At 41.5% G+C, this 26,724-nt stretch overlaps 1 protein-coding gene and 1 long non-coding RNA gene across 2 annotated transcripts in view; both read left to right on the top strand.

The window, feature by feature from the left end:
• Positions 1–13,536, top strand: part of LOC135226241 (cell division cycle protein 27 homolog) — an 83,801-nt gene extending 70,265 nt beyond the window's left edge. The window contains exons 8-12 of the mRNA XM_064265684.1: positions 9,642–9,785; positions 10,400–10,517; positions 11,297–11,500; positions 12,020–12,188; positions 12,823–13,536. Of these exons, the coding sequence (XP_064121754.1) occupies positions 9,642–9,785; positions 10,400–10,517; positions 11,297–11,500; positions 12,020–12,188; positions 12,823–12,929 (742 nt within the window). The 3' untranslated portion in view covers positions 12,930–13,536. The remainder of the gene's footprint in view (positions 1–9,641; positions 9,786–10,399; positions 10,518–11,296; positions 11,501–12,019; positions 12,189–12,822) is intronic.
• A 2,992-nt stretch (positions 13,537–16,528) lies between these two features.
• The window catches only part of LOC135226116 (uncharacterized), a 334,862-nt gene continuing 324,666 nt past the window's right edge, over positions 16,529–26,724 (top strand). Inside the window, exons 1-3 of the long non-coding RNA XR_010317171.1 lie at positions 16,529–16,721; positions 17,885–18,104; positions 25,496–25,587. This is a non-coding gene — a long non-coding RNA (uncharacterized LOC135226116). The remainder of the gene's footprint in view (positions 16,722–17,884; positions 18,105–25,495; positions 25,588–26,724) is intronic.

Here is a 26,724-nt window from a genome sequence, read left to right as displayed (position 1 = left end):
GTATATTACCCTCGCGACATGATTCTTTTAACAGTTTGAATGTACCGGGGGTAGGCGCATACCGTAGTTAACTCTACGGTTTGTGACCGAGACGAATTGTATCTTAATTGAACTGCAACTCGGGATGCCTGCAACCTCCCAGCAGTTATCAGTTTCGATTTTAGATACTTGGTATTGGCACGACAACACCAAATCAGCTTTTGTATTTACCGAAATCAGTTTCGTTTAAATATAATTGCTCGAGCATATTCTTTATGCTCGATGGTTCTAGCCGAACGCATTCCTTCGTGGAAGGGATTAACTGGCAACTCAGGATGACGAGTCACCGAGAGCTACTGCGTATTGAACTGCCGTCTGCCTGATAGCAGCTCAGTATCAGCTAGGTCTCGGAGATGCACGGTCGGTTACGTCTCTCTCTCCCCTGGTTTGATTGACTACCGAACCGTATCTCTACCCAACAATCATGGACTTAGGTCTCTGATTAACGGGGATTCTCGCAATAATGAAGGACCATCTACTGCTGTGACGCTCGATTGCATCGCCTTCGACATTGCGAGAATTTTCAACAGAGATATCTCTTGGACTCTTTCATCTTTCTGTTTACCGCACGGTAACAGAAGTCTGTACTAGTCTCCCGCTGCATCGCACCGCGATAATGCGAATGATTTTTGCAGACATCTGAGTTTGTCTTCAAAATATCTCGTATTCGTAGGTGTGCAATTATTCATTGTTCGCCCCGAATTAACAGATATGTCAGAAGACATCGCCTACTCTCCGACCTGACAGCTCTACTTCCAAATGTTCAGCCCATGAGAAGCAGTTCTTCAGGCAGTATTTCCCTGTGTCTTCATTACTGAAAAGCGCTCCGCTTTTATTGCACCTACGATCCTCACCGGACAGCAATGAATAGCGGTTAGCATTCTCAGTCTTTGTAGCACAGGTTCAGAATCTTGAGAATCCTTCTCTCGGTTCAGCTGTGAAGACGTAGGTTGCATTTTCTGTACACCTTCGTCTTCAACGACACATAGTGTTGTTTCTCCTTAGCTGAGAATCAACTATACTATGAGATATCTTGCCATCAGGGACCTCGGTCTCTAGAAGGCAATTGACTTTCGCCTGTTGGGCACATGCCTTAAGAGAATCATCACCTCGCCTTCTGGCATCGGTGACGAACAAATTATTTGTTTTAGTCTCTTGGCATAACCCTTTTAAGGCGAAGGTCACGTGACTTGCTCGGGTGCTTGGACAACTTGCCTCCTACTGAACGCAGTCAGTCGGCAGTTGTCAGAGCGCCCAAGTCAGTTACGAACTTCGCTGTGGACTTAGTTCGGTTGTTCCATAACAGCCTTTTCTTCGTCCTAACGGCTTGTCACAGTACCCATACCATCGACACCCACTATTGAGTGTCGGTGTCCTATCCACTACCGAGAAGAAGAACTTCACTGCAGACGGGTAGACCAGTATGGGTACAGGACATCACTGAAGTCGAGAAGAGGGATAGGTCATACGACCAATTCCCTTCTTTTCCTCTGAGGTAATTGCTTGACTTTTCCTGCGAAGTCAAGCATGACCAGGGGATGGGGGATTCGTGACGCTCGATTTCGTACTGACTTCGTAGCGAAGACTCAGAAACCCTTCGGTTCCTGACGATCGGTTAGTAGGTCCTTCACAATCCCCTCCCTAATGGACTTCACCGCCTTCGATGCGAAGGAGATGCTGCTTTGTCCTGTGAAAGCGCGACCGCGCTTTCTGAAGAAACTCGACATCCCAGGCTGAGTGTTGAAGACTCTTCGTCCGCACCAAGATGACCTAGAAGTACACTCCCTCGAGTTTACACAAGAACTTCTCCGTGGCGCAGGTACTGAAGGCAGGGGTCTGGTACAACCAGACCACTGGCACCTCCTTCTACCTTTTGGATTTTGCCACAGGTCCTTGGATCGTTTTCCTTGGGACCACGTGGTGGCTGCTCCAACACGTTTGTGTAGCTAACCCAGACCCTAGCAGGCTGAACAGCATCGAGTCCTGGTGTGACTGTAAGAATAGATAAGTGAATGAGAGAGTGACTGGCTTCTCTTCCTATCTTTTTCTCCCCCTCTACCTGTGGGTAGAGGGATACGGTCATCACCTTGCTGGATAAGGACGAGATTGCAGGTGAGCTACTCGACAGAGCCCCAGCCTATCGCCTTTATTACGAGGGAATGGGCAGCGAATATCCACCACTGTTCCTCCCTAACAAGGGGGGGGAAGTGGATGCCAACAAGAGACAAACCATAACTTATGTTGCCTCTTGCAAATAGGAACTTGTTCTTGTTTGCTGGTACGATGAGATACGCTTGCCTCTCTCTTAGTACTTGGTCCAGAGGTCTGACCGTTGATCCTGCGGTGCACACCCCGATCAATCGGACAGAGGCTTGGATCCCTCCCTCGCTCTTACGACCAGGGAGGCATTCCAAGGTTGGGCGAACACCAGTCTGTTCACAAAAGACTCAGATTCCTCCCACCAAGAAGTGAGTCTTCCTATTGTAAAAGGACCGAAGGTTTGTATGCCGTGTCGGAACAAATGACAATTTGTCCAAAATTGCATTTTTCCTAACTATACAAACCTGAGGTCCTTTTACACATAGTCCCACCTCATGCCACCCCTCACTCTGCAGTTTTTGCTTGGGCCCCGGGCCAAAGCAAAAGTGATTTGTTTTACCTCCCATACGGCGCGCGCGCGCGCCTGTCGGACAAGCAGTTAACTACCGAACCCCTTGTTCGAAAGCTTACGACCTATCCAGCTGCCGCTAGTACCTTCCTATTGTAAAAGGACCTCAGGTTTGTATAGTTAGGAAAAATGCAATTTTGGACAAATTGTCATTTTGTTTAGGGTATGTTCGGTTGAGGGTTGTAAGGTGAGGTTGCCGAAAGCTTCGGTCAACCCTCACACTGTGTGTGTGAAATGCAGGGGGAATGAGTCTGCATTTAGTAACCCTTGTAAAGAATGTGAGGTACTGAATGAGGATGAATACAAGGCTCTTTCTTCATACATTAGGAAGTTAGAACGGGATAGAGTTCGGAAAGCCTCCTCTAGGAGTTCTAGTAGGTCTAGAGTGAGTGAGATTGAATCGGAACCTAACATTAATGTAGATTTAGAACCTTCTTCCCAGGTTTCAGCCCCTGCTCCCCGCGCCGAAGCCGAAGATTCGTCTTCGGAGGCGGCGGCTTTAAAGGCTACCATTCAATCTATGGAAAAGAAGATTTGCCTGCTAGAACAAGGTAAGAGTGATAGTGTTGGTGATCAGTGCAGTGTCCCCAGTGTTGTGGAGGGTGCGTCTAAGGCTAACCATTCAATCTATGGAAAAGAAGTTTGCCTGCTAGAACAAGGTAGAGTGATAGTGTTGGTGATCAGTGCGAGTCCCCCATGTTGTGGAAGGGTGCGTCTGACCGGCTCCTAGTGCCTCCAGGCCTAGACCTCTTCCAGACTCCCAGTTCCAGTGGAGGAGGAAAGTTGAAAGCCGCAGGAGGGCTAGGGAGAGCCCCCACCGGTCAGGCGTCCCCTCGGCAGATCCTGAAGTACGCTCCCAGGCTGCCTTGGATCGTGTCAAGGAGATCCTGCGTCAGTGTTTCTCATCGTCTTTTTCGCCTTCACCGAAGCGCGGCTGGAACTCTCCGGATGCTTCGCGCCCGTTGAAGAGGGCTTGGAAGGCGCCCTTCAGTCCTTTGGCTTCCAGCCCAGAAGTCTTCCCTGAAGAGGCTTCTTTGGAAGTGAAGAGGCCCAGGAGATCCTGTGATCGCTCGTCTTCACGCGCCCCTCGCTCTGCGGCTGCTTCGGAGGAAGATCCTGTGGATTCGCCGACTCGAGTCCTGGCGGGACTCCAGGCTCAGATCTCCGCCCTGGCGGACTCTCTGGCCTTAAGATCTCGTAGGAGGAAGGACGTATCTCTCCCATTCAAGAGATCTAGACGCCTTTCATCTGAGGATCGCTCTCCTCGTCGTATGCGATCTCCTCCGTATGGGGAGGTTTCGGCCGAGCGTAGGAGCTCGCGCGACTGGCACCACTCACCTGGCTCTCTCTCAGCAGCGTCAAGGCGCCAGACTTTGGACAGGCGCTCTTTGGATGGCGACGGCTTTTCTCTGGATCGGCTTCCTGCTTCCGGTAGACGCTCCTCTCCGGCTCATCTTTCATCCTCTAGTGTGCGTCCTAGAGAAGAGAGGCGCTCAGGGCAGAACAGGCTCCTTTCGTCATCTCCTTCTCGTCGTTCTTCTCCTCAGCATCTCCAAGAGCCTAGAAGGCGCCCTTCTCCGAGTAGGCGCTCGTCACCTGGCTACCACTCTCCTTGCGTTTCGGACCCTGTGCCGAGTAGGCGCTTTTCTCCTGTGAGTCGCTCCTCTCCCTTCAGACGTCAAGAGTCTGATAGGAGCCATGCGCCTGGTAGACGTCCTTCTCCTGGCAGCCGTTCTCCTGTGGATAGGCGCCAAGAGCCTGAGTTCTTCGTTTTCCTGGTTGGCGCTCATCGTTCTCGAGGCGCCCTACTCCTGACCGTTCTCCGCTTGGCAGGCGTCAAGAGCCTCTCAAGCGCCCTGCTCTGATAGGCGCTCGGCGCCTAGCAGCCGCTCTCCTCGCAATAGGCGCCAGGATTCTAGTAGGCGCTCTCCCTCTCGTAAGCGCCCTGTTGATGGACGCGGACTTTCACGTGGTAGGAGCCCTGCCTCTCCTTCAGCCAAGATTTTGTATACCTCTAAGAGGGAGTCCGATCTCAGACAGGCCAGGTCGGATAGGCGCTCTTCGGTTTCGACTGGCCGCTCTCCTGTTGATTTGACTCCTCCTACGAGACGGCATTCTCCAACCTCACGCTCTGCTCCTGCAAGGACCTCTACTTCTTCTAAGGATCCTCCACGCTCTCCTCTTCAAGAAGGCCAGGAAGGTTCGGATGAAGAAACGAATACTTCGGCAGCAGTTTCTTCTTACAAGAAGCTTACAGAGCTGCTTCTTCAAGAGTTTGGGGATTCCCTTAGCCCCACTGCTCCTCCTTCTCCGCACTCGTTGTTCTCCACGGCAAAGACAACGAAGGGATCGTCTTGTGTGAGAATGAAGCCGACCCTATCCATGAAGAAGGCGCTTAGGAGTTTTGGATCTTGGATACGCTCCAAAGAGGAAGCAGGAAAAACGGTGTTCGCCTTCCCACCGTCGAAGCTATCCGGACGGACTGGCTTTTGGTACGAGACAGGAGAGCCCTTGGGGCTGGGTCTCCCGTCCTCGGCCGATGCTCACTTTTCGGCATTGGTAGATGCCACGAGAAGGTCAGCTCTGAACTCAGCCAAAACGACTTGGGCCATGAACGAGATCGACCACATTCTGAAAGGCATGTTCAGAGTGCTTGAAGTCTTCAACTTCCTTGATTGGTCGCTGGGAGTCTTGGCTAAGAAGACGCAAGTGCCAGAGTCTTTCTCACTGGAAGACCTTCATTGTGTATTATCTTGCATGGATAAATCAGTAAGAGATGGAGCCAGCGAAATCGCTTCCTTGTTTGGGGCGGGCGTCGTAAAGAAGAGATCAGTTTATTGCTCCTCCTTGACGAAGTCCGTCTCCCATGCGCAGAGATCTTCGTTACTGTTTTCTCCTCTCTCCGCTCAACTGTTTCCCAAACATCTGATTCAGGATATTTTGAAAGCACTTTCAGCTAAGGCTACGCAGGACCTTCTGGCCCAGTCAGCGAGGAAGCCTCGTCCCTCCTCCTCTACCAAGATGAGAAAGGAGATGTCAAGTACTCAGGAACCCTTTCGAGGGGCTTCTTCCTCCAGACCCGCCTCGTTTAGAGGTCGTAGACCCAACAGAAGAGGGAAGACTTTCTCTTAAGTCAATCAAGACTTCCAAATAAGACTCAAGTCCTTCAGACGACGGTGGGCGCCAGGCTTTTACGATTTGCAGAAGTCTGGGCCCAGAAAGGGGCAGATTCTTGGACCCTATCAATCATCCCTTTCACCTCAAGACCTCCCTTGACGACCACCCCAAGGGAGTTGACGGGCAAGTACAGGGACCCCATCATGAACCAGGCCCTCCAACTAGCAGTAGATCAGATGCTGGAGAAGGAGGCAATCGAACTAGTGACAGAACATCATTCAGCAGGCTTTTACAACCGCCTTTTCCTAGTTCCGAAATCCTCGGGGATGGAGACCGGTGTTGGACGTAAGCGCCCTGAACTACTTCTTAGAAAAGAAGAAGTTTACGATGGAGGCCACTTCTTCGGTGCTGGCAGCGCTGCGTCCAGGGGACTGGATGGTGTCCTTGGACTTACAGGACACTTACTTCCATGTACCGATCCATCCTTCCTCGAGGAAGTAACTCAGATTCATGATGGGGGGAAGAATTTTCCAATTCAGGGCTCTGTGCTTCGGCCTCTCGACGGCCCCTCAAGTGTTCACGGGGATCTTGAGAAATGTAGCTCAATGGCTTCATTTGGAAGGGGTGAGGATATCCCTGTACCTTGACGATTGGCTTATAAGGGCCAATTCGAAAGATCGTTGTCTGAAGGACTTACAGAAAACCCTGGAATTGACGAGTTCGTTGGGGCTTCTGGTCAATTTCCAGAAATCATGTTCAGTGCCTGAACAAGAGTGTGTTTATCTGGGGATCCAGATGAACTCTCAGAGTTTTCGGGCTTCTCCATCTCGGGAAAGGATAGCCCGGGGACTCGAGAAAGTAACAACCTTCTTAGGGAAAGAAGTATGCACAGCGAGGGAGTGGATGAGTCTGCTGGGGACGCTCTCCTCGCTGGAGCAATTCGTTTCCCTAGGAAGGTTGTACCTGAGACCGCTCCAATTCTTTCTTCATCAGAATTGGAGTCCTCGTTCTCAGGATTTGACGTTCTCCCTGTCCATATCTCAGCAAGTCAAGGAGGAACTCGCATGGTGGGCAGATCCCAGCAAGTTTGCGCAGGGACTGTCTCTGCAATCCCAGAGCCCCAACCTAGTGTTGTTCTCTGACCCGTCGGAGACAGGTTGGGGGGCGACTCTGGGAACCAGAGAGGTGTCAGGTACCTGGGTGGGGGACCAGGTGTCCTGGCACATCAACAGGAAAGAATTGATTGCCGTGTGGTTGGCTCTGAAAGCTTTCGAATCCAACGTCAGAGAATCCGTAGTGCAGATCAACTCGGATAACACCAGGGCTCTGGCATACATCAGGAAACCGGGGGGGACATTCTTTCTCTCTGTACGAAACAGCAAGAGACCTTCTGTGGGCCGAAGAAAGGAGAATCAAGCTTCTCACCAGATTTGTACAAGGAGAGAGGAATGTGAGAGCAGATCTCCTCAGCAGGATAGATCAGGTCCTTCCCACGGAGTGGACACTTCATCAAGATGTATGCCAGAGCCTTTGGAAGTTGTGGGGCAGGCTGCACATAGACCTCTTTGCCACATCAAGAAACACGAGACTGGATCTTTACTGCTCTCCCATCTCGGATCCAGGGGCAATAGGGATCGATGCACTTCTTCTTGACTGGAAAGGGCTCGATGTCTACGCGTTTCCCCCTTCAAGATTCTGGGGATAACGCTCAAAAAGTTCGCAGAGTCAGATTCGACGAGGATGACATTAATCGCTCCCTTTTGGCCAGCCCAAGAATGGTTCACAGAGGTACTGGAATGGTTAGTGGACCTTCCAAGATCGCTCCCCCAAAGGAGCGATCTACTCAGACAACCCCACTTTGACAGGTACCACAAAAATCTCCCTGCTCTCAGTCTGACTGGCTTCAGACTGTCCAAAGTCTGGTCAGAGCGAAAGGCTTTTCAACAACAGCTGCTAAAGCAATCGTAAGAGCTAGGAGGTCTTCCACCTTACAAGTATACCAGTCGAAGTGGGATGTCTTCAGACGGTGGTGCAAGAGGAATAACGTTTCCTCTTCCAGTACCTCTGTGACCCAGATTGCGGATTTCCTTCTATTTCTTAAGCAAGAATGTGGTCTAGTGGTATCTACCATTAAAGGATACCGCAGTATGATGGCAGCAGTCTTTAGGCACAGAGGCCTCAATATATCTGAGAATAAGGACCTGCATGACCTTATTAGGTCTTTTGAAACGGTTAAGAAGCAGTCTCCTAAAACACCAAACTGGAATCTAGACGTGGTTCTTTAGTTTCTCGGATCGTCTAGATTTGAACCCCCTAGTTCAGCCTCGTTCAAGGATATGACAAAGAAGCCTCTTTTCCTTATGGCTCTTGCATCCGCCAAGAGGGTGAGTGAGCTTCAAGCGATTGAGGGTAATGTTGGATTTAAGGAGGAGTCTATGGTTTGTTCTTTCCTCCCTGGATTCCTGGCAAAGAACGAGAACCCATCAAATCCATGGCCCAGGAGCTTCGAAATTCGTGGGTTATCTTCTCTTGTAGGGGAAGAGCCTGAGAGAACTCTTTGCCCGGTGAGGATTGTAAAATATTACCTGAAGAGAAAAGAGCAACTTAAGGCCAATCAAGAGGTCCTTTTGTGCTCCGTAAAGGACCCCACTTGACCCCTATCGAAGAACGCTCTGTCCTTCTTCTTAAGAAGCCTTATTAAAGAAGCACATGTTTCTTGCAAGGAGGATCATTTTAAGCTTCTCAAGGTGAAAGCCCACGAAGTGAGAGCCATTGCAACTTCGCTGGCTTTTAACAAGAATATGTCTTTGCGGAACCTGATGGAGGCAACTTTCTGGAGATGCCGCTCGGTTTTTTCAAACCACTACTTGTGTGATGTGAAAATCACTTATGACAAATGCTTCACCTTGGGCCCTTACGTATCGGCGGATTCGGTGCTGGGGCAGGGAGCTGCAACTTATCCTTGTTAGGCTTATATATTTTTACCCTATGTTTTGTATTTGTTGTTTATGGTTGTCTGAAAGAGGATGCAGGGAGGCATCTCTTTATGTCGTAGTACTAACCCTAGGTAGTTTGGTTAGGTGGTCTGATGAGTTTTGGCTCCTTGCGGTAGTAGTGGTGAGGATCTGTTAAGTAGGCGGACGAGTTCCCTTTAACAGGATCCGACTTGGATTCTACCACACAAGGGGATCAGATATCCCGGTGGTAGATCCGAGAGTCTTTCAGCAACAGGTCACGTCCTAGCTGTAGCTCTCCAGGCAATGCAGACTCAGAGACAGTATCAATGAAGTCTTCTGCCTGAACAGGTAAGAACCAAGGTTTTTTTATATCCTACAACACCAGTTGTTTCCCTTCTTTCTTTGTTATTTAGCGGTCTCTTACCCTCCACCAAGGGTGCCAATCAGCTAAGTATATATCTGACAGGAAAGTTCTTGTACAAAAATGATATTGTTAAACTACAATAAAGTTTTGTACATACTTACCTGGCAGATATATACGTTTAAGGGCCCGCCCAGCCTCCCCTCAGGAGACAGGTGGAAGAGAAAATCTGACAGGAAAGTGGGATTGGTTCATACACCCGCCACCCAGCGGCGGGTAAGGTAGACCACCTGACCTACCTGTCGCGTGTGCCGCGAGATTTGAAATTCTGTCGGGAACGTCGGAGACTATAGCTAAGTATATATCTGCCAGGTAAGTATGTACAAAACTTTATTGTAGTTTAACAATGTCATATTTCGAGTTGGTGTTTAAGTAGAAACTAATAGCTATGTAATTACTTGGTAAGTATGTACATAAACTTAATTTATTACAAAAAATGACATTTTTGTTTTCAGGTGGATCCAAATTTTGCATATGCGTACACGTTGCTTGGCCATGAACACATTGCAACAGAAGAATTGGACAAAGCCATCAGTTGTTACCGAAGTGCTGTCAGAATAGATCCTCGACATTATAATGCATGGTAAGTTTTCTTCCGTGTTTTGTGCTTGATTTGAAATACTACATATATGGTTTGGAAGATAAGTGCTGACAGGTTAGCTGAGACTTTATCCCACTGAATCCTTTGGCTAATTTAAGTCTCTGAGCAGTGCATCAGTATATTGCAATATGAGCCATATATGATGTAAGTTGAATTGGTAGGTTGCAAATACAGTATGTAATAAATATGTCTTTCAAGTAAATTTTTTATATTAAGTGTTGAAAGGTTTAATTGCTATATTGAGTTAGTTTCACAATGGAATAAAAATATGGTTTTTAATGGAAATTGAGATAGTTTGTGCCATTTGTTGCAATAAGTAAGTCGCAGGTTTTTGTGAAGATAAGCCAAGGTTTAATTGCTATATTGAGTTAGTTTCACAATGGAATAAAAATATGGTTTTTAATGGAAATTGAGATAGTTTGTGCCATTTGTTGCAATAAGTAAGTCGCAGGTTTTTGTGAAGATAAGCCATGGATCCACTTGTTAAATTTGTTAAATTACTAGAGTTATGAATGAATTTATGGCATTTGTAATGTCAGTCACTGAAGTTGTTAATCATGATTGTCATGTATAGTTTCATATATTTTTGCAAACAGGTATGGTATTGGCCTGGTCTTATTTAAACAAGAACGATATGCTCAGGCAGAAGCTCACTTCAAGAGAGCACTTAGTATTCATCCGCACAGTTCAGTCCTGATGTGCCATGTTGCTGTGGTAAGTTATATTATTATGCGCTAAGTCAACAGGCTATAAATCTAAGAGGGTTCCAAAGAGAAATCAACTTGTAAAGAAAGAGACAAGTTATAAGAAAAGGGAATCAGTAAATAAATATCACAAGGGAATAGAAAATAAAACGGATACACCTGAAAGTCAATTCGGCAAAGAGAAGGAATGAATTTGCTTAAATTAGTCATTGTTTAGGTATTTAGAGATCAGAGATTCCACAACTGCATTAGACAAAGTATTTCACGTTTTAGTTGTTGCCAAGGTAAAACTCCTAGCAAACTAAGTAGTATTAAACCTGACTCTGGGAAACATTTTAAGCCATTTAAGACTTTCTGGGGCCATGAATCATCCTTTCCTTCTTTTTTAATAATTTTCTTTAAATCTTTTCTCACTTGTCTGTCAAACAGCTGTAGGTTGACTTAGAGGAACCCTCATCTCTCTCTTAAGAAATTTGAGTCTGGAAATGTGGCACTGTTGCTTCAAACCATTTTTTATGTTGATAATTTCTGTGTTTGAGTCTAGAAATTGGACTTTTGATTAAACTGATACTTATGATGTCTGATAGTGTTAGTAAGAGTAAGATGTGCTCAGGTATGAATTGCAGTCATAATTTTTCAGTTATACTTTGGAAAATAAATCTTTTAAGGAAGAATTTGGGAAATAAATCTTTTAAGGAAGAATCATAATGGCAGGCAGTACTTACTCCATTAGTGATGTTTTATCCTATTTAGTGATAACTTAATATTCTTTGGATTTTCACCCACCAGGTTGAACATGCCCTTCAAAAGAGCAGTGCTGCTTTGGCAACTCTAAATCGAGCCTTAAAGGTGGAACCTCGCAATCCTCTTTGTAAATACCACAGAGCATCTATACTTCATTCCACCGACCACCACCAGGAAGCTCTTGATGAGCTCAATCATCTGAAGGAAATTGTTCCCAAAGAATCCAATGTTTATTTCTTGCTTGGCAAGGTAAGTGGTGCTGATTTTGGAATCTGAACATGATCTTTCAGAAAGTTGTGATCCAAAGCACTAAAGAATTTTGTTTAAAGTAAGGAGGGGAATGTGGTAAATAAGTTATGATGTATAGTAATTTTTCTTATATTGCCCAAATTTTTTTGTAAATTGACAGAAGTACTTTGTAGATTTTTTCTGTACTCATTGCAAAATTTATTCTTGAAAAATATATGGGTTTCCTTGTAAATAATTGTCTTTTGTAAGTTTCTCTTCTCAAGTTAAACATTATAATTAAGTACTGTCATAATTGATTTTTTTTTAAATAATGTTATATGAAGTACTATACTAAAATATGCAGTACTTATCACTAACATGTTTGGTGTTAATCAGAAAGTCTTATTAGATATTCCAAAGGTTGTTAACATGTACCACCAGAGGATTGGAATGTACGGTGATAATTGTGAAACAATAGAGAACGCTTAGAACTTATATGTTTTACATACGGTTTGATGCCATCTATGTCTTATTACACAGGTGCACAAAAAGTTGGGCCAGACTCATTTAGCTTTAATGAATTTCTCCTGGGCATTGGACCTGGATCCAAAAGGTGCAAACAATCCGCTCAAGGAAGCCATTGATCCAGCAATCAATCGCTTCCCTGTTGATGATGACGATACAACTAACAATAACCCACATGATAACGGTGAGTGGAATTTGGCATTTAGGTATGCAAATTCTCTTCTTCATCTCAGTTACCAAAGTTCTGTTGCCATTAAATAAGGTCTGTTAGGAGTATAGCCCTTATATATGTAAATGTGTTGCTTTATGTTTTGTTTCTTTTGAATCAATAACTCCTTACCTCTTTCCTCGTTGCTGCTCCTTGCCACAAGGTGTCTTTCCTGTAGGTACTATTTTGTCCTGTGACATTGTTTGTCACCTCTTAGTTGGGTAGTGCCATCTGTGCACCTCACAAGGAACTCTGTTGTCATTACTAAACTGTGTTTGCAATGTCTCCTCAGCCATTAGAAGCACCCATTTATACTGTTTTGCCACTTTTTTTTCTCTCTCTTTTCTCTGACCTTTATTACTGTTACTTTAACTACTACTCATTCATTTTCTGGATCTCTCTCATCTTGCAGTCTAGCCACTCCAACTCCCAATTTTCACTTCGTAAGTGTTGAACAGCTGAAGCGACCCAGTGTTTAGCTTCATTTGTTCATTCATTCTCATTTGTCATAACCAGGCGACATAGACTATCGGATTGAAATGCCCTTCCAGTTATGTTTTGTAACAATAGTTAAGAAGTATTTAATTGAAATATGACTTTTGCTTTCCAGGGAGTGACGGTAGTTCCTTGGTGGCAGCAGAATCTTCGCAGGAGTCCCTCATTTTAGAACCTCAGCAGCTACCAAATATGGAGAGTGTCAGCGATGATAGCTTATAATAGAGGAGTTTTTAGGCATGAGGAAGAATATAAAATTATTAAAAAGTTGTAAAATATTTTGATTATTAAATTATAATTATATGTTGACTGCGACTTCTGTAGGAGATGTGTAAAAACCTGTAGTGTATATTTGATTTGGAAAGTAAAGTGTAAATGTGTTAAATATGTACGAAATCGTAACATGTATATAGTCTGGACATCTTGTATTCCTATTGTTATCTTTCATCGCAATGAGAACCGTTTTCACTTCTTACTAGATCTGCGTAGTAGACTTTCCACAAGTGGCAAAGACTTGCAGCTGACTTTGTATTTTATATATATAATCATTAAGTATTTATTATCTGTGGTGAGAAATTAAACTTGTATCCATAAGTTGAATGGTACCTTCTTTTTCACTTTTTTTTTTTTTTTTTTTTTGTAAAATTTTTCTTTAAAAGTACAGTACGTCAATATTTTACCTGACTGTAAATTTGTTAATGCCAAAAAGTATACTATACCTTTAGACTGGTCTTATTGCAATATGTGTCGATAGGAGGAAAAATTTTCATTGGGTTATCAAAAAGCCTGTAAAAAAGAAAAGTCAATAAAAGTTATAAAGTATTCATGATTTGCTGTTTGCAGACCCTTAAAGCCCAGCTTTCATAGACAGCATACAGTTGAAAATGTACAGTTAAAGGCTCTCTTTGTACAATTTAGACACTACTGAGTTCAAAAACCAAATATTACCTGTAGCTGGTTTGTGCCATCAGTAGTTCCTCGCTGGCCGAGTGGTTTTCGAGCTGGGCTGCCAATCCGGTGGTCTCAGGTTCGATTCCCGGCTCGGCCAACGCGGAATCAGAGAAATTTATTTCTGGTGATAGAAGTTCATTTCTCGATATAGTGTGGTTCGGATCCCACAATAAGCTGTAGGTCCCGTTGCTAGGTAACCAAAGGTTCCTAGCCACGTAAAAATATCTAATCCTTCGGCCAGCCCTAGGAGAGCTGTTAATCAGCTCAGTGGTCTGGTAAAAAAACTAAGATATACTTAACTTATTGTGCCATCAGTGCACCTCATGCAGTCTACTTTAGGCATTACTTAAGGTTCTTTGCAGCATCCCTTCGGCCTCTATCAGCAACCCATTTCATTCCTTTTAATTTACTTCTGTTCATATTCTCCTCCAACTTAAATAGGAATATAATTAGTAAGAATACATTAGACAAAGAGTTAACATGCACAAAATGATGGTAAGTAGGGACGGGAAAACAAAATATAGTATGCGAGGACTTGTACTTAATACCAAGCAAACCCATTTTGATAAATGCATAGAAGGGGGTGTGAACAAATCTCATTTGTCACAGTCCTACTTTTCATTATCCTTTAAAGAGGAGGCCTTGCGAGTGTTGGCAAAAAACATGATAATTGCTGTTCCTTAGTCATCTGAAACCTAGGAAAAGCTGTTAGTTTAATATTGCTCATATCTATTTCAGGAAAAGCTGTTAGTTTAATATTGCTCATCAAATTCACGTATCTCTTTATGTATGTTATATGGACAGAAATTGAGCAACCATAAAATACCTTGAAATAAGCCAATAAAGCTTTACTGAAATGTATGGTATGAACAATGCTTTTCAATAGCAGTGGCGTAGCTGGCATTCCATCAGTTGGGTGCCCAAGTGGGGCCAAGATATGTTCTGAGGGGTCCAAAAAGAATTACACAACTAATGTAGGCCACCAGTTCTATAATTAGTAAAATATTTTATTGTCTAATGCATATATCCACGTGAATGAAAGAAAATTATAGTATTAGCAATAAGTAAACGTATTGGAAATTATTGAGTTCAGTTTTCAATTAATTTTCAACTTGCTTTATGCAACTGTATCAAATAGCACTGTAATGTAAATTACCTCACAACCTTACATTTAACTACCCTAATTTCTATCAAGTTTTAATTTTCAAGTAAAGCATAAAATCTGTGATGTAAATATATCACAGTAGTGCATGTCATCAGTAACACACACATTAAGACTTAAGACTTCAAAATTTCAACCTATCCCATTCCCTCTTCTTCATTTCTCAGCTCTATATAAGTTGTAAAGATAAAAACCAAAATAATATCATTAGATGGATAGCACAACCATAAATAGTAGGTACACTAAAAATACTCCAAATGCTTTCTCAGCTAAAAGATTCCAATGTTATATAAAAGGATTAAATAGAGAATATTAGTAGTTCCCATTTTATGGATCAAATCACATCAAAATATCAGTCTCTATTGTGTAGAATCACCAATCTGTGTACTTGTACAAGCCGTACACGTAAGAGGGACCAACAAAGGTGATTAAGAATAAGCCAAAAGTTTAACTACAAATGGAATTTCACCTTCGGGCCAAATATCTGACTATACCCTGGTTTTTTCCATCTGTCCATCCGCCTGTGGTGTTTGCACATGGTAACACTGCGTCCCGGGCTTTGAATAATATCCTATTTCGAATCTTAACGGTGTAATTCGCGTTCAGTAAATTATTAAAATACGTTTCAGTTGCAAACGTACACCCAGATATTCTTTGATTTACCTAAAACTTACACAAAGCGTAACTATTTACAGCCTGGGACGCAGTGTTACCATGCGAAAACACCACAGGCGTATGGACAGATGGAAAAAAACAGAGTATAGGGTGGGGGACATTGGCCCCGTCCCCCACATAGCGATGCCATTGTTTAAAAGGGAGAAATGTTAAGAGTGTGTTAAAGATCCTTATCCAACTTGCTTCGTAAGTGATGATTGAAAAGGTGCCATAGCTTTTCGAAAAGGTAGTAGCTGTAGATCTAACAGAACATCGGTGTAACTGTTGTCATACCCAACTCACACACTCGGTAAGCAAGAACAGTTTTTTTTTTTTTTTTTTTTTTTTTGAAGTCACATGGTATATAAAACGGTTATATGTTTAACGGAGTGGCTTTTGTTTAATCATAATTTTTGTGTCTGATATCGTAGCAGAAATGCTACCATCTTTCTTGCGAAGAAACCAAGAAAGGTTATTGAACTAAGAGTCATTGTCAATATGTGATCCGGTTCTTGAATAGAGGTATTGTAGGTTTAGTGTGCATTATAGTAGAATTTTTTATTCATTCCTCATGGATAACGAATGTAACAGTATACCTTAACAGTAACCAAGACGTAAGTGAAGCAAAATATGGTTAAACAGGACCTCATCGTCGAGAGGAAGCTGATACTTTCATTCAGAGAAGGACATTAAGAATATTTATAGTCTTTCGGTAAAGTCGCGGTCTTATATCTTCAGAATGTAGGTACTATAGTACCATGGTAGCTACGGTAGTGGGAATGAGAACATCGTTGGTTGGGTTCGTTTGGATGAGTAAGTGGCCTAATTTGCCTCTTTGGCCTTTGCCAGTTTTAGTTGATTAGTAGAAAATTGTTGACAAGAAGCTACGCAACCAAAATTGCCGACACAAGGACATTTTCATGTCAATGAAGAATCTAACTTAACCACCCTGAGCAGAGCTGCTAATTAGTCTTTTAACATTTTTATTATATAATGTAAAATTACGTTTTGTTTCAAATAAGGGATTTGATCATACCATCCTACTTTTCCATTTATTGTCCCATTTATATACGGTTATTTCCTTATATTATACCATGGGAAACTGAACCATCGAAGTCTGTCCAAGTTTTCCCTCCAAAAGTCAGTGTTGCTAGAATAGTTTGGTGAGTGAGATTTAGGTGATGTGCGTGCGGTAGCTACCTTCTAAATTCTCATGGGTGTAAACAGGTGGACATCTCTGTTATCAGGTAATTTGAGCTGGTATTTTGAGTTTATACCAATTCAGTTTTGATATAGACGTAAACCAGCTTCTTGTCACATAAAGTAAATGATTAATTCGACAGGACCAGCCTAGACCTAACCTGCGGTGGTATAGTTACAGAGATACTTAATGTATTTAGTTATGAGGACGGACGAATCAGATAAAAACATAAAAACCCATTTTTAATTACTTGGTTAGTGGCTTGTCCAAGGTCTAAAGAATATTACGCCTACTAATTCACAAAATTTAAGTTTTTTTGTTTTGTTTTGTTGGGGCGAGGTCGTGACGTTAATGACATTGCATATTGAAACTATGATTGAATCTCATAATTAATAGCTTTTTATGCACTTAAACATACTACTGTTACATTGAAAAATTGTAAAATTATAAACTCATATAATATATTTGTATAATGCCAAGTGTAACTAATGGAGTCAGTGACTACATATTAGTTTTTTCTTGATTATATTTATACATTGGCTGGTGATATTTACCCGACCGTCGGGCAAACAATAAGCACATTTTCTTGTTCTCCCGACGGTCGGGTAAACAGTGCGCTGGAATTATTTACCCGACCGTCGTCTAAACAGTACAATTGGGTTGTTATTCTAACGACCGTTGTGTAAACAGTGCTAATATTGCTTATTCTAACGACGGTCTTGGGAACTTCTTATTTTCCCGACTGTCGTTTGTGGACTGTTGTTAGCCTGTTCGTCATGGCATATTGCAAAAAGGCAACCGTCAAATTTTTTGTAGCTTTTTTAGGCTAAAAAATGGGCTATACTAGTATCTGTGCGCGAATTATTTCCAAAGCCTTTGTTATAAACTCATGGAACATCTAGGCCCCCTATGGCCAGGCACACTAACGTAAGGGGGAAGCCTCATATTTGTCTTGTTAAAAAATTATGGGCTTTAAAGGTAGGGTAGCCTCTATTCTAGTTTGCTAACACAAGTTAGGATTTTTATATCTTATTACCAAACAATGGCAGCATATTATTTTTATACTCGGTTATTTCAACACTTATTAAAGGCAGGGTAGCCTCTATCTATCATTTTTCCTGATACCTGGGCCAGCGTATCTCGAAAAACCTTTGGTGGTACCGACATCTTGACCATTAATCTTCCCACATCAACGTGTTCGTTTTCCAGGCGCCGCATTTGAGGGTACATTAGGAAGGTTGACCGGCTTGTTTCGTGGTTGTGGGTGAAATCAGCCTTGCTCACAACCAGGCAGTCTTCTTTTCTATTCGCGGTCAGAAGGAAGCCGCTGGGGCAGTTCATCTTGAATGTTCTGAAGAAAAAAATATCATTTTAACAACTGTTACAAGATCAATGGGGAGCTGGCAGTATAATAGATGGCTCTGTGCAGGTAAGGACTTTTAGCCTGGTACCCTCTTCGAGAGTCTTTGTTATTTTGTGATGTTGCCATTGTGACGTTATGATGTTGCCATGCAACTTGCGGTGTGCGCAGCATTATCACCATAGAAAATAATTTGTGATTGGTTCATTCAAGATGTTTTTTAATGTTGAATATTTCACTTGCTACTGGGTAGTAAAAAGTATTGGAATTTTGTATTGCATGTATGCAATACTAAAAAGCGTCTACGTTTGACTGAGTTAAATTGATTTAAATGTCTGTGTATTTCTAGTACTTCTGACTGGAAATGCAGTGGTGCCTCTAGTGTTAAAGCCCTTACGGCGTCAGCACCGCGCCATGGATTAGTTCTCCAAAGACAAATCGACTTTCCAAGTCCTATAAACGACGTAATACACATATAATTAAAATTTGACCAGTAATGGATGTAAAAAGCATTATTCTTGCTTTCAAATGAAGTATTAATAACTTATAAGGTGGTTTTCGGTTGCTTTTATGTGGTTTTCTGTGGTTTTCGGTATTCTTACGTACCGATGAACTATTGGTCAATTAACACTGGAAAATCCATTTGTACAGTACTTCAATTTCATGAACTAGCCTAGTAAGTTAGGCCTAACCAACAACATGACCAATATTAATGGATATAAATAGGACCATATTAATAGGCCTAGTTTAAATTTTGAATGTACTGTGTGTACTGTCACTGTGTACACACATCAAAATGTACACGAACACTGACTGAGTTGGTCTATTTTCTTGTCTATAAGGTTAAAAATAAGGACCGAAAAATATATAATAGGATGTCATAATACCTTTGGTTAGGTCTTTTACCCGTGCTCGTAGTGCTTTGCTCTCCGCCATGTTTGCACTGAAAACTGGCACGGCTGTATCTGAACTCATTCTTGTAGTGGTTCTGAGGGTTAACGACAGTTTTGTTTGCCTTGCCGATTGTTCTGCAGTCACGTATAACATACTTGGCACATGTTTGATGTTCTAGTTTTTCTTTTTCTCTCACGAATTCGTCATAATCTTTGAATTTTTGACCCACATAAAATACACGTCCATCACTTCTCGAATCCATTTTCATCATGGCGTCGGTTTCATACGTCCTCGTTCCCAGATTTCTGATGACGTCACGGTCGGGAAAATAAGAAAATGGTTTGCTTGTTTGCCCGACCGTCGGGCAAATAATCACTTCCTTATGGCTTTTGAAGAAAATTAGTGACTTTAAAAGAGTACCTACAGACTTAAGAAAAGAAATTCACGATGAGACAGACGGTTACCTACAATTACAATCAAAATCCATGTACTTATAAGTCACCGTGATGAGGCGAGAATGGTGTGCTGGACAAAAATTGCCGGCAGTGTCGCAGTGATAACGTCATGGTGCTAATTTTCTTGAATCCCTGATCCTATATATAATGTCCAATGTCCTGAAATGGCTGGCTGGACCTGCGCACGGCTAGGCCTATTTAGACCATGCTTTCTTTCATAGTATTGCTTAGACCATGCTTTCCTTCATAGTATTGCTTAGACCATCCTTTCCTTCATAGTATTGCTTAGATCATGCTTTCCTTCATAGTATTGCTAAGATCATGCTTTCCTTCATAGTATTGCTGAGACCATGCTTTCCTTCATAGTATTGCTTAGACCATGCTTTCCTTCATAGTATTGCTAAGATCATGCTTTCCTTCATAGTATTGCTAAGATCATGCTTTCCTTCATATATTGCTGAGACCATGCTTTCCTTCATAGTATTGCTAAGATCATGCTTTCCTTCATAGTAATTGCTAAGGATCATACGTTTCCTTCATAGTAGTTGCTAAGATCATGCTTCTTTCCTTCATAGTATTTTGCTAGAGACCATGCTTTCCTTCCTATATTGCTTTGAGACCAGCTTTCCTTCATAGTATTGCCTTAGTACACCTTTGCATTTCTTCATAGTATTGCTTAGACCACGCTTTCCTTTCCATAGTATTGCTATAGACCCACCTTTCTTTCACGTTTGCTTAGGACCATGGGCCCCCCCCCCCGTTTCTTTCATAGTATTGCTAGCCTTGCTTTCTTTCTTAGTATTGCCTTAGACCACACTTTCTTTCATAGTATTGCTTAGACCAATGCTTTCTTTCCATATATTGCCTTAGACCATGCTTCTTTCCTAATATTGCTTAACCTTTCTTTCTTTATAGTATTTGCTTAGACCACGCTTTCTTTCATGTATTGCTTAGACCATGCTTTCTTACATGCTTTCTTTCGTTAGTATTGCTTAGACCATGCTTTCTTTCATAATATTGCTTAGACCTTGCTTTCTTTCATAGTATTGCTTAGACCACGCTTTCTTTCATAGTATTGCTTAGACCATGCTTTCTTTCATAGTATTGCTTAGACCATGCTTTCTTTCATAGTATTGATTAGACCATGCTTTCTTTCATAGGTTACCTGATGTGAAATTCTGCAGGTACTTCATTGGAGCAAAGAGGGATAAATCTGATGAGGAAATGAGGGTCATATTTTTAGAGCATGTATCAGAGCATGTAGATACAAGTTTTATATTTACTGATGGCTCTAAGTCCAATGCTGGCGTTGGATATGGAGTTTTTAGCGAATCTTTTAACCGAAGAGGTGCACTTCCTTCTGTTGCCTCAAACTTTGCAGCTGAATTGTATGGCATCCTAGTAGCACTGGAACATATTACAACACTCCCAGTGTGTAGCTACACAATATTTTGTGACTCCAAAAGTGCCCTTCAGTCCCTGGAAGTCTTTAATACTGATCATCCCTTGGTGTTGAAGATCTTGCAGTGGATTTTCTTGCACCAGTATAGAGGGAGCATTGTTTCTTTTTGTTGGGTTCATGCCCATGTGAACATATCGGGTAACGAAGAGGCAGACAAGCTAGCCAAATCAGCTGCGCAAACTTTGATACCAAGAAAATGCCCTGTTCCCTATCGTGATACATTCTATGATATATGGAAATCCATCCAGCATTTATGGGTACTTCAGTGGGACAGAGTAGGCCCCAATAAAATTAAAGAAATTACCAGTCAGACACACCCTTGGAAATATAACCTAATACCAAGGAAGTGGGAGATTGTATTGTGTAGATTACGTATTGGCCATACGCGTTTAACTCATGGCTATCTGATGGATGGGGAAAATGAGCAATGAGCCCTTCTGTGACGATTGCTTAGTTCCACTAACCGTTAGGCATTTGCTGGTTGAGTGTCCCAGTCTGGTGGAACTTAGGAATCGTTTTTTAGGTTATAGTAGTGGAGCAGGGGGTAATTATAGCATGGCAAAACTGTTGGGCGAAAGTGCATTATTAATAACATTATCTCTTTTATCAAAGAAGCTGGTCTTCTCAAATATATCTGACAGCTGTGTTGTCTTAGTATATACATTTTTTTTCTTTTTAATAGTTTTACTGTTATGTGATCAATCACAATTCTTTTTATTGGAGTATTATTTTTATTCTTATCAGAAATTTATTTTATTTTTTAAATCAAATTTATATATCTCTCATAAAGATAAAGGTATTTTGAATGTTGTATAATATATTATAAAAGTTAAAAGATCACATTTAGTATTCGGCGTCGGTGACCCTGGTAGTTTGACGCCAGATAACTCACAATCAATCAATCAATCATAGTATTGATTAGACCATGCTTTCTTTCATAGTATTGCTTAGACCATGCTTTCTTTCATTGTATTGCTTATACCATGCTTTCCTTCATAGTATTGCTTAGACCATGCTTTTTATCCATACCTTACTGACCGTTTGTGTCAGCGCCCCACCGTAATTTTTGCCTACTACGTATCACTTTATTGCCCCCTGTGACCTTAATATGGGGACCAAGACGAGACTTAATTCAACGGCAGAGATATTATGTGGACTAAAGCAATCTGAATGTCTCCTCACTCCCAGCTTTGTTTTAAGGCCAGATTGCTTCATCGCACATATCTCTGCTATTATCTGTTGAGTCAAATCATCGTCTTGGCCCATATTAAGGTCCCAAGGGGCAAATAAGTGATACGGAGTAGGCAAGAATTGCGATGGGAGCGCCGACCAAAAATATACATTTGTAGGTGCAGCCGCTTATTAAACCTCTCTAAGCCAGTGAGTGAGCGCTCTCTCTCTCCTTGTCAGTGTCCAAGCTCCACCCCTTTCTCTACGTGCTCTAAACAGCCTTTACACTGACGAAATTTCCCCCCAACTTTTCCGTTCCTTCAAAATTCGACAAGATATTAGGCCGCTTGATTCTAAACGCCATAACATCTTGTTGAGTACTATACTCTGTTTTTTTCCATCTGTCCATCCGCCTGTGGTGGTCGCGCATGGTAACACTGCGGCCCGGGATTTACGTAGTTACGCTATGTGTAATTTTAGGTAAATAAAAGGATACCTGGGTGGACATTTGCAACTGAAAAGTGTTTTAATAATTTACTGTATGTGAATTACACCGTTAATATCCGGAATAGGAACTTACTGTATGCGAATTACACCGTTAATATTCGAAATAGGATATTTAAAGTCCGGGATGCAGTGTTACCACGCGCAAACACCACAGGCGGATGGACAGATGGAATAAAAAACAGAGTATAGTTTAGAAGTTTTTACTCATTTTGTTTATTTTCTGGAAAGAATGGTTGGTGGGTTTAGAAGTTTTTTCTTTTGTATTGCTAGAGGGGATGTTTGGCTGCTTGATTGTTTAAAATTAAGCCTTTCTTAGTTTTTATGCCCGCACGAGTCTTTGCCTAAAAATGGCCCAGAAATGGTGGTAAAGCGTTAAAGTGAATAAGTAGCCTGGTGTGGACCTCTGGATTCGGCAGATCACTTGGCAGGGTAAAGAAAGGCATATTGAATGAAACTGAAACAAGTTACTGTAAAGTGATAATTTTCTAACCGGAAATGATAATCGAAGAGCAACTTATAACCTGTAATTTATATTTAACTTAGAAAATAATAATTATTATCATTATGATATGACAATGACTTTTAGTTTGGAAAAATAATTGCCGACATCATAGTCATTACAGCAACGATGGTAATGACATCGAATTTCCTATTAACGGAGGGTAATAACAGGTATTGCAGTAGCATTCAATTACGACAATAAAAAAACAGACTTATAGAATTTCTTAAGCGTAAATGCCAGTTAGGAAACACGAGAGAGCAATTTCCATATGCCTTAAATTCTGCAATACACAATGGCGAATTCTTACAATCTGGTCAATGAAATACGTAACTATTGCCTCGCCAAAATTTGCATGGATTGGAAAAAATTGAAATAGGCCGTTATGGAAAATTAGTCTGGGATTGGTTATCCAATTCCAATAACTCATGAGAGAGAGAGAGAGAGAGAGAACGTTAAATTCACATACGGTCGTCTCCACTGAGAAATCTTAGTTTTGCAAAATTGCTTTTTCTGGGAACGAATGGCATCTGTGATTCAGTGCTGTCATCGCCCATCGGGATGTTCGTTATCATATGATCATTCTCTATAGTGAGAGCACATTCGTGCACGCACTTGCAGGTTTTTTGTTTTTATTTAAATCTACAAAGAGCCCACGAATGACTAAAGGACATAGATTATTCGGCGTATAGTACTTAGGAACTTAAAGAATTTTAGCTACATTTTATTCTGTATTGTGAACTAAGGAGCCCCAAGGGAAACCGTGTTAACTAAAATTCTCCTCACAAGCATTCGTCTTTAATCGGCCAATCCTCTACCACCCCTTTTTTTCTCTCTTAAAATCTAGATATCAGAGAGGTCACAAGAGCACTGTTATTATTATTAGATGAAATGAACACCCAAGTTTGCTAATTTCTCTCCGCCAACAAGTATCGGATCCACCCAGTAAATATTATTTTGATATTTTATGGCTCAGTCGATACTGTTCCCTGCTCAGGGAGTTTAGGGGGGGTTGGGGGGAGGAGAGAAATGGCCACAAATTAGTGGTTAACGACTGTTGCGGGTTGTTGCCAAGCGGGGGGAATAATTTGAGAACAGAAAAGTTTTTTCAAAAACGTCCCCCCGAGCAAATTCTACTTCAAGGGAAAAGTAAAGTTTAAAAAAAAAAACTTTCAACAGAATTTGCTGTTTTTATTTTAGTTATTTATTTTTTGTCAGATGACAGATCAATGACGCCGTAATCTTAATGGGGTTGTAGTTAAGGACAGGAGAGAGAGAGAGAGAGAGTCAGTCAATAAGACGATCTATTTTCATTCATAGACGGTATTGTTTTAATTAACTGGTTAATTACATTATTTACCAGTTGGTTAGTTTAATTTATTATTAGCACATTAGATTGAGTTCTAGCCTCACTGTGACCCACTGTCGTTCCCAGCTGACAGTTGACTCCTAATGTCTCTAGGAAGTCTCGGAAATTAACGGGTGGTTAGGCAACTCTTCCAAGCACTGACCAGACTTGGCGTCACCTTCTTCACAGGCAACCAATTACTATTACCGTTCCCTAAAAGCGTTCTTTTGACAGACTGCTCTCAAGCTCGGCTCTCGATTTCGGTTCGGGCTTGGGACTGATATGAACGTGTAGTATAACTCTCTTTAGTAAATCGTTATTAATTATTATTATTATTATTATTATTATTATTATTATTATTATTATTATTATTATTATTATTTATGAATATATAGCGAGTAACGTAATATGAAAATCCTCGTGAATGACCGTAGCTTTGACGAACTTTCCTGATTCCTACTCCTTTCCAGAGGCCGGTTATTGAGGTTCTCTTCAAATTTTGCGCGTCTTCGATTAGCGATTACTATGAATATTCAAGAGGCGGTTGCGTTGTGTGCTTTTGGCCGAAGGAATTCGCTCCCAAGGGCCTTGCTATTCACATGCCAGGTCATGAACGGGCCTCGAATGAATTCTGTTTTATCAGGTTGGGGAAATGAGGCGCGCGCTCTATTTTTTTTCTATCATGCCTGTTCCTAAGTCAACATGTGTGTGTGTATGTGCGTTTATACTTTTTTTTTAATAAAGTTAACTTTATGTGTCCTTGATCTTTGAAAATATTTTACTGCCTGTTTGACTTTATATATATATGCATACGTATTATATATATATATATATATATATATATATATATATATATATATATGTATATTATATATATATATATATATATATATATATATATATATATATATATATATATATAATTATATAAATTTCGTCCTTAACCACATAAGAAATCGACATTACTTTCAATCAAAGATAAGAATATTGTTTCCCAAAGAAACCTCATAAGGACGGGGTTGATATCTAATTTACTAACTCATAATACTTTCGACATCTTGATGCGATCTCTTCATGTGACCCAAATGTTCATCCAGGCCAATAATTCCTTTCTTCTTTTTACAGGGAACTCTTCAGGTTAGTCCAGAACACTGTTAAGGCAGCCTGCTTTAATAATTAAGACTCAGTCGGTGTACTCAGCTGCATGGGATTACCAGGTAAAATCTCTTTTTATTACATTTTTCGTGTATTTGTCATTATTATCTTCTCTGTTTATTTGTCAATACTTTATGGAACTTTAATCACACATTATAATATATTAAATTTGTTTTCTGTTGTAATTTTCCAGTAGTTCATCATTATTGCCATTCAAGTCCATTTGCGAATATCGTTTGGGACAAAAATGATAATACTAGGACACTCAGGATCGCTGACGATAGGATTTTTTATGTGGATCTCTGGTTGTAGTCGAACGCTAGGTTCTTAGCTGATAGGAACTGTGGTACTAGAATCTCTGTCATTCTGTTCTTTGGTCCAAGGATCTCAATACTAAGCCATCTGGCGTCAGGATCTCTGGTAGTACCAGTGTCTTTGTCCTAGGTTTTCTGCGGATAGAATCTTTGGCATTTGCAAGGAATGTTGACAATAGGATTTCTGGAATCAGATCTCTGCTATCTCTAGGGCTGCGATCTCTGGTATTTTACTACCAACTGTGGTACTAGTAGCTTTGAGGTGATGATCATTGATCACTTAGTTTTACCAGATCACTTGAGCTGATTAACAGCTCTCCTAGGGCTTACCCGAAGGATTAGATATTTTTTTACGTGGCTAGGAACCAATTGGCCACCTAGCAAAGGGACCTACGGCTTATTGTGGGATCCGAACCACATTATATCGAGAAATGAATTTCTATCACCAGAAATAAATTCCTCTGATTCCGCATTGGCCGAGCCGAGAATCGAACTTCGGACCACCGGATTGGCAGCCGAGCGCGAAAACCACTTGTCCAACAAGGGACTATTGATCACTAGTACTAGGCCATCTGGCGTAGGATGTCAGGTACCAGGAACTTGAGGATTAGGAAATCTGGTGTTAGGATAGCTGGTACTAGGCTGTTTGGAATATGATCTCTTGTACCAGGTTCTAGATACTGGGATCTCTTTTACTATGATTTCTGGGACAATGTTTCACATACGAAGGTAAGAATAAGCACGAGAACTGAACAGGGAAAACTGAACTTAAACCAAGACTTATATTACAGCCTTAATATTTTATCTTGCTTTGTTACTTTTTTGTTATATTTTTGTCTAGGGTTGATTAAAGAAGTGACACACATACAATAACCTTTGTCAGTT

Source organism: Macrobrachium nipponense, chromosome 14 (genome assembly GCF_015104395.2).
Source record: "Macrobrachium nipponense isolate FS-2020 chromosome 14, ASM1510439v2, whole genome shotgun sequence".
In the NCBI taxonomy this organism is placed as follows: domain Eukaryota; kingdom Metazoa; phylum Arthropoda; class Malacostraca; order Decapoda; family Palaemonidae; genus Macrobrachium; species Macrobrachium nipponense.
The sequence above is the reverse complement of the archived record's forward strand: the minus strand, read 5'-3'. Positions and strand labels throughout refer to the sequence as shown.